We start from the raw sequence: 8,901 nt of genomic DNA on the forward strand, positions 1-8,901 counted from the left end.
AAAAAAAAAAAAGTGTGAACAAAGCTAATAATAATGAAGCCATTTTAAAAGCTTGTAAAGGCCTCACAGCCTTTTCATCTCTTGGGGTGATATAGGGACTCACTCTGCACTCTCTGTTGTCAACATCTCACCAAAGCCGACTTTGGACATTGTTGGGAAATTAATTTCTATTCACTTCAAGCCCCTTAGTCTACCAACTCTTTCTACATTTTTTCTGCCCAAGCTCTTGTCCTATTAACAACTCCTATTTTCTCTCTAGGAAATCTGGAGATGTTCTCATGTTACATGACCTCATAGTATGTATAGGACATAGAGTACTGGAGAGTGGGCAGAAAGAATGAAGCAAAATTTGAGGTTTGTTCACACATGAAACTTAATTTAACCTTATGGGAATAAGATCCAGAAGCAAAGCTAAAGGAAAGAGGCCTATGAAAAGGTGTAGAAAATGGAAAGCACCACACCTGAAGAGATGAGGTATGCTTCATGAACTCCAGAAAACATTATGATGGGCTTCAAGGAGAAAGTAAGCCCCCAGTTGGGAAACCACAATCTAAGAGTCATGACTGGTTCATGTTCAAGTGAACTCAATGGCACTCTATCTACTGAAGCCCACGCCGATTTGGGTTGATTCATTAATTTGCAAGTTCATTCTAGTTTTCATTCTTTCAAAGACCAAATATATTGTCATACTGGCATATCTCCTAGGCTCAAGACCTCTCAGTTCAGCCTAATTGGTATATTCAAAGCTAATATTTTTTTTCATCAAAGTTGATGAAAATTAAAATATAATGCCAGATTCTTTGATCATTATAGAAAAAGGATGAAACCAAAAGCACGTTTGGTGAAAGCATCTTAGCTAGCTGAAATCTGATTGGGAAAGAAGAAAGTTACCTAATTTATTAAATTTTAAGCACATTTCACATCACAGAGTTTTAAAGCTTAAGCTGATATCAGAGAAGATTCAAAAGGAACAATGTAAGTGTATGTAGGCAAGCAAATATAATGAGAGATGCTGGGCCCTTGGACAACTTAATAGAGTGTTCCAGAGCTCCAAGGAGCCAGTAAGGTGAGGTTTTGAAATAATAAAGAGATACATGTATAGGCATTGATATAATAGTAATATTATCACCAATCTTAACCACCAACTTATGTTCATTTGAAGTTGTTTATTAACTATTAGGATAGATAAACAGCCTCATTTGGAACAAATATTCTACAGGTTAACTTGCTAGCAAACATATGCCTATTTCTTGACTCAAGAATTCTATAGTAAACTTTGTATGGGAATCTATACGGTCAACTGGAAAAGATCTTCAATTAAATTAAGACCCTCTAATGGCTACTCTATAGATCACTGTCAATTTACCAACCCATTCCATCTTTTATCCAGACTTCCGAATGTTCTCTTCAAAGAGAATGACATCTAAAGCTGCCCTCTTGCCCTTCATCTTGCAGTTGGAATTAAACCAGTGAAAATAGCTCAGGAACAGAGCTCTTCCAACTCTCTCCATACATTAGCCTCTTGTCTCCAAGAAGAGTATTTCCCTTCCACATCATCAAATCTGTCTATTCTTCCTCAGCTCCGTCTTGCACTGGGCTCCAGTAATGTTAACTTTTCCTCTTCATCCCTCTGCCCAAGAGATGTCCCTAATGTGGCTAGTGAGTAGGTTCTGGAAGTCTCACCACTAATCCCCTCTCTGTTCTCTAATCTCTACCACCTCTTTACTTCTACATCTTTTGTTAAAGTCTCTTCATTTGACCCATTTGGGTTGAATTCAGTTTCCTGCCAGGACCACAACAGAAATATAATATAGACACTTATTTATTGACATGTACTGATGTCTGACAGAAAATAGATCAAATTCTTAATAGCAGGTGTCTCTAGGTGGCAGGATAGGGTTACATTCCCCCCCTGCAATGCTTCTCTGAATTTTATAAATATTCTATAACACTAGATTATTAATCTGAGAAGTAAAAAAAAAAACATTAAAAAGAAGTACTATTGGTTTGTCTTCCTTTCATTCTCATCTCTTCAAAATGCACATAAAAAAAAGATGCATGATTTGAAAGATGATACCTCATGGTGCAATTGAATCTACACTTGGGTTTCAATTATTCCTTCTGAATCCTATCTTTTAGGAAAATTATGTTAGATTACCAAGCATGCAAAAGTGGTATATTTGCAATTGCACATATTTTATATGAACATGTGTTCTACAGAGTCTGTCTTCACAGAAGTGAAGATGTTAATGCAGTCCTTGAATAATAATGGCAATAATAGTATAACATTAAATTGTACTGAGTTACTATTTACGAGCATAGTAAGTATTCATTCTTTTAATGCTGACATAATGGGATTACTACACCCATTTTACAGATGAAAACAGTAGAGAGGCTATATAACCTGCCCAAGCTTGCTGGTACACCCTGGAGGCAAGTCCCGGTTTACAGTCTACTCTTTCAGCCAGTACACTATACCACTACCACTCAGGGTGATTGTTTCAGAATTCTAAAGCTCATTTTAGTTTTGTGTAAATTGTACAGAAAACAATGGTGCTCATAAGCAACTGTACAATGTTAAACAACTTTATCAACAAAATAAAGGCATACATTGAGATTTACCCTGTGGATTAGAGTTTGCAAACTCCCAAGATGATGTTCATTCTTTTTATAATAAATCATTTTATATAAATGTTTTTATAAAAATTAATAAATTAGAGCTGAAGGTGTTTCACTAACAAAATGGAAAATGAGATAGCTGACGCTCCATTGAGTGTCTGAGGCTGTAAATTATCTGGGAGTGATTGCCCATCTTTCTACTGAGGAACAGTTAGTGGTTCAAATCTTGTTCTGGCCTTCGTGTTAGTAGTGCAGCATACTAAAATGGCACCGTTTATAATTACATGGTGACTTAAAATTGGAAGACTCAACAAGAAAGATATGGTAAAAAAGGATGGGTAAAGGAGATTTAAAGTATGAGAAGGTTTTCATTGAAATTTTTCTCATTGAGGACGTTGAAGATGGAGGAACGGGTCCATTATCTAGAGAATACAAGTGGCATCCACTTCTTAAACAACATGCCTCTGGAAACTGAACTTCGAGAAACGACAATAGTTCTAGAATAGCTTTCAGGTCTTTTGTTCATGGAGTCTCTATGAGTCATGCTCAACTTGTTGTTAATCAACAACAACAAACAACCTCTATAAGCCAACAGTGATCCAAGAAAATAGAAACTTCTCTACCAAAAGAAAAAAGGACCTCAGTTCTACAAATTCATACCAATAAATTCAAGTGAAAACCTAGATGTCTCAGCAAGCAGGTTCTCATCTAGAATTGCCAGAAAGGAACACAAATCTTACAGACATCTTAATTTCGTATTTGTGAAACTTGGGGAAAGAAATTGACAAGTGTTATCAGACTTCTGATCTAAAGAATTGTGAGATAATATGTGTGTGTTGTTTTAGGCCATTTAATTTGTAACTTGTAATGGTAGCAATAGGAAATGATTATAATGAATAAGAATTTTTATTCTAAAATAAATTATACCAGAAACAGGTATAAATTTCATCACATAAAATAAATCCAAACGATATGCAAAGAGAAAAAGTAAGTGAAGGATAAATACCTTCCCTACCTACCTACTCCAGACGTGAGACTCTAATGAGGAAAATAATCATAAAATTGTGACAAACACTGTAATGTTGTTGGTGTTACATGTTGACCCAGAACCAATTGATGGGGATCCTCCAGCAGTTTTCAGAGGCTGTAAATCACCTGGGAGGAGACTGCAGAGATTGCTCTCTCTTGCAGAGCAGCTGGTGGATTCAGACCACATGCCTTTGGGTTGGCAGTACAGCTTTTTACCACTAAGCTACCAGAGCTGTCAAAAGCTACAAAGCAAAATACAAATGTATGGCAAAATTATGTTGCATTTTGTGATTGTAATATGTCTTTGAACCAGTTTTGTTTTCTATATTCAAGTATATTAGCCATCAACATTAACACTAAAAAAGGTCAAATGTAAAGAAAACAGCAATTATTTTGGTGACATATAACTCTTAACCATAATATTATAAACTATCCAATCTGTCAATAACACTTAACATAAAACCACTACTGAGAATCAATAAAAAACCATGCAACAGTTCCACTGGTCTGTACTCTCAGGTGAACTCCCCGACTCACATCCATTAATTACCTCGCCATATTTGATACACTCCTCGTATCTGCTGAAGTTTTAAGGTTCAAATCATACCATCCTCTACCCTATGATAGCAAGATTTCAACTGAGCCACTCAGTTTTTAGTTTCGCTGACTCAACTTTTTGGAGTTCTGTAATTAATTATATTCCATTATTACTGATCATCAATTAGCTCAACATGTTGCTGAGATGGTGAGTATGCTGAAGAAGGCAGAATTTAATGATAATTTGAGACTGGTAGGACACTAAATTTCTCTCTTGTTAATAATTAAAGTAGATAAGGTATGTTTTTATTTATAGCTTCTAGAAATATCCGGCTCATTCCTGTGCACTGCCCCGTCAGCTAATCAGTTGGTCAGGATCTGACTTATGTCACTGTGCTTTTTATTTTCCGCACAGCTCTTCAACTGAGGATAGTAAATGGAGCCCGACTAAAGATTAAAGTAAATAGAACAGGCACTAGGTCTTCTCTGGAACTCTCCAACAACTTTGATGTTATGTTATACAATGGATGAAAGGAAGTAAAATTTCAATGTACCTGTTTCAATTTCCCAAATGTAAACAGAGTCATCTGCACATCCAACAATTAAAAAATTCTCCACAGGATGCCATTTTATCATCCTCACAGGGAAAAGGTGCTTCCGGGCACGTAGGAGACAACTCTTCTCCTCAAGGTGGAGGAGGGCCACTGAACGCTCGCTGCACACACAGCAAATTATCTGATCCCCTCTTAGCTGTGGGACAAAAACAAAACAGAAAAATAAACATTCCTGTGTAGGAATAGAGTTAAATGCTTCTTCATAATTAAATCTGAATTTTCCTCCTACTAACATCAAATATTTCTCTTCAAATCCCCATCAAAACAACCTCTGCTTTAGACAGTATGTCTCCACATTGCCTTCTACAGAGGAACTTTTAACACTGAGTAACTTAAAACCGCCTATCGGGAAGGTCAAGAGACAACAGTAAACATAGAATCCAAGGCTACATCCACTTATAAGATAAATTATGGACTTGACCATCAGCAAAATCAGGTATTGTGGCAGATGTCAGAAATAATGCAGAATAAAATAAACCCCAGAACTAATTTGTTGCCACAACAATTATGCTATTTGTAGACACAAGCTTAGGCTCAAGGGTATCATGAGCTGATGTTTTCCACTTAGAACCTTAAAATGTGATTTGGTGCTGTTCCCAGAACTATACAGATTCTTTTCAAACAGGAAACTCCATGTAGACACAATCTAAAAGAGGGACGCATTAGATACTTCCAAGTGAATATACAGCCTCAAAGACACAAGGACCAAAAATAGGCACATAGCAGGAAGATCCTTAAGATAACTTTCAAAATAGTCAGCATGTAGTTACCTTGAATAACGGTGTAGGACAATGACCCTCTGTGAAGGATCCTGCAGTAATTAAGGGAATTTCTCAGGATGACTCTTTGGTCCACCACGAGGACATCTGTTAATCAGTCCATGGCTGCGGTAGTATCTCTTTTACTCTGTCTTGTTGGTATTCCTACTTTCCCTAAGGCTCTACAACTTCATCTGTTACTTTAAGCTTCAGTTGAGGCTCCCTCAGATACACTCTACCAATGCCCTTCACTAGCTTCTAGGAATGAGGCAATTAGGAAACCTGCTTTCTTTCTTAACTCTTTTTAAAAAGACTGTAAAGAAGTTGAAAAACATCACAGACTAATAGATGGGGTATTTTTGGAGTCAAGAATTATAAAATGGCTCAGCTACCATTGCTTTGTCGGCCATACTTCCTCTTAAAGCACTTACTCAGCCCAAGGCTTCTAGAAAGTGCATCCAATGTGTTTCTGAAACCTTATGTATGTGAACACAAATCTGCATGTACACACTATGGCCACACACTAGCAATCTAAATAAAACAATTAGGCTCTATTTTATAGGAATTTGAAAATGTATTGTTGCTGTTGTTGACATTGAGTAGAGCACAACTAGTGACTCCTTGACCAAAAAGCCTCGTGCCTTTCTATAACTACCATCATTTCTCCAAGTTCATAGAGTTTCTACAGACACATTCTTTAGGAAGTAGATGGTACTTCTGCTTCCATACCTGTTTTACAAATGGAAGATCAACTAAACACTTTCCACATTGGGAAACCATTATGGCATTTCACACCCCAATGGCACAAGGTTCAGCATCACAGCAAACCTAGATTACCACAGTACATCAAAGAGAAATGTACAAAGTAGAAGAATGTTCCTTCAAAATATAACAACACTAATCTCACTTAGTAGTAGTTAAGTGTTATCAGGTCAAACAGGACTCATAGTGACCTTATGCACAAAAGACTTGAACTCTGTTCTATAATTAACATCATTTCTTTATGGTGATAGAGTTTATAGAGTTTCCAGAGGCATCTGGTTTAGGAAGTGAATGCCACTCTTGCTTCCAATCTGAATCAATCTGGAAGCTCCTCCAAACACTGTGCATGATGGGTAACCATTATTGTATTGGACACAACAATGGCACAGTGTTCAGCATCACAGCAACTCCAAGTTATTCAGTACAGCAGATAGACAAACTGCTGTACCACTTAAAGAATGTGAATGCTAATATTAATAAATTTGGCTCCTGCGGCCCTTGGGCCCTACAGAATTTAAAAGACACACCCAATAAAGCTGTGACTATGATAAATCAAGTATTCCCTCTGACCTTTAGCAAGAGAATGTATCAAAGAGGAGCAGACATTTTGGAAGAGAGGTAGAAGTGGAATCTAAGAATAACTTGAGTTTTAGAATTTATCGTTCATATTCTCTAGGGGCCCCTGCTGCAGTGCTAGGTTTTGGATGTCTCTTAGACTTCTTCATTAACTTCCTTTTTCTCTGACTTAGTTTAAATGGGTTCTAATCTTTATAGTTAAACTATCTATGGGTGAGACAGAAGCAAGAAGGGGGTGGCAGGTAGGAATGAGAGTAGAAAGTGTGCCTAGTAGTGACTAATCGAGGCCAGAAGCTAAACTGTCTGAAACTATTGTTCTGGAGCTTGGAGACAAAAGTGACTTAAAAAAAGAGTTCATTGTTAGATGTCGTCAAGTTGACTGTGACGCACAACAACACTATAAATAGCAGATCTGAATCTTGTGCTGCCCTGCACCGTCCTCACACTCCTTTCCACACGCTTGAACTCATTCTTACAGTCACTGTGTCAATCCATCTTGCTGAGGGTTTTCTTGTCTTTCACCCTCCATCTTTCGCAGTATAATGTCTTTTTCCACAGACTGGCATCTCCTGAAAACATTCCATATTAACATCACGGTATGTTAGACTAAACGTCACCATCCTTGTTAGAGGAATTGAAAGATCCTAAATAATCTCATTTGAGTTTGGTTTTTTAAAATTTTAAAAATACCAATGAGGGAGTTTTTCTTTTGCTTTTCAAGGAGAGGAGCAAAGGGGGGGGGAGGGGTTTGTGCGGGGAGAAGGGTGCAACAATGAATGAATGGAATTCCAAAATCTCTGTAGATGTTCATTGAAATGAAAAATAAACAAACTAAATTAAAAAAATTTAAAAAAAACAGAAAAAAAATTTTAAAAATAACTTCATTCCCCCCCCCATTTTTGTTGTTGTTGTTGTTAGATGCCTTCAAGTATGACTCAGAGCAACCCTATGAACAAAAATCTCAGCCCAGTTCTATCATGTGCCACCTTCACACTTCCTGACACACAAGAGTCCAATGTGGCAGTCACCATTTCAATCCACCTGGTTGAGGGTCTTCATCTCCTTCACCAATTCTCTACCCTTCCCAGCATCATGTCCATCTCCAAGGAACAGCCCCTCCTAGCAACATGCCCAAAATATGTGAGGCATAGCTTCATCATTCTTTCATCCAAAGAGCACTCCAGCTGCACTTTGTCCAAGATTTTGTTTAAAGAATACTGCATGGTTTGAATTTTCCAGAGTGTTCTTTAGAGCCAACCTTTCATAATATTATTATGATGAAGTTTGGAAGTCAATTAGCACTTATAAATTCATTTTATTAAATATACCTTTCTTACAAAAGAAACTCAAGAGTTGGGCATTCATATTATTTTATCAAAGTTATCAGCTCTACCTGGATCTGAATTTGACATCTCATGGAAAGTTACACCTAAACCAATTTTATTTTTCCCCAGTACAAGAAGTCTGGTTTTAGGTGCTCTTGAGTCCCTGGACTCAACAAGGAAAACCTGACCACCACTGCAGCACTCTCGCAATCCCCACTGTGCTTAAGTCCTGTACTGCAGCCACTGTGTCAATCCACTTTGTTGGAGGTCTTTGGTCATAATGTATTAATGCGCACTATTTCCTGAATAAATTAATGAGCAAATACAAAATCATTTAAGGTAAGAAAGTGCAAGCATTTTTCAACATTATTAGAAGTGGAAAAGGTAAAGACAAAAGTTAATTTCTAATTTATCAATGTAGTACTTTTGGAATTGATTTTACACAAAGTATATATTACTCTTACAGTAAAAACAAAAGATCATTTCATTAAAAGTTAAGGTACAGTCCAGTCATAGGTAGGTAGAAGGAAGAAAATCCTAAGCTCTTAAAGATAAATAATTAAACATCTTCTGTAAAGCCAAGAATTGACCAAATCTCTTGTTTGGTAGTAAATTAATTGCATAATATAAATTATAACTAAACTGAATGTAAAAATTAAGAAAATTAGTGTCTTTAGTTCT

The 8,901-nt window shown here is 36.8% G+C and overlaps 1 protein-coding gene across 1 annotated transcript in view; it reads right to left on the minus strand.

Annotated features, from left to right (window-relative positions):
* WDR72 (WD repeat domain 72) overlaps nt 1-8,901 on the minus strand; it is a 271,665-nt gene that overhangs the window by 224,191 nt on the left and 38,573 nt on the right. The window contains exon 12 of the mRNA XM_006898252.1: nt 4,740-4,935. Within this exon, the coding sequence (XP_006898314.1) occupies nt 4,740-4,935 (196 nt within the window). The remainder of the gene's footprint in view (nt 1-4,739; nt 4,936-8,901) is intronic.

The sequence above is a fragment of the Elephantulus edwardii genome, unplaced genomic scaffold (genome assembly GCF_000299155.1).
Source record: "Elephantulus edwardii isolate Elephantulus edwardi_28Jun2011 unplaced genomic scaffold, EleEdw1.0 scaffold00225, whole genome shotgun sequence".
In the NCBI taxonomy this organism is placed as follows: domain Eukaryota; kingdom Metazoa; phylum Chordata; class Mammalia; order Macroscelidea; family Macroscelididae; genus Elephantulus; species Elephantulus edwardii.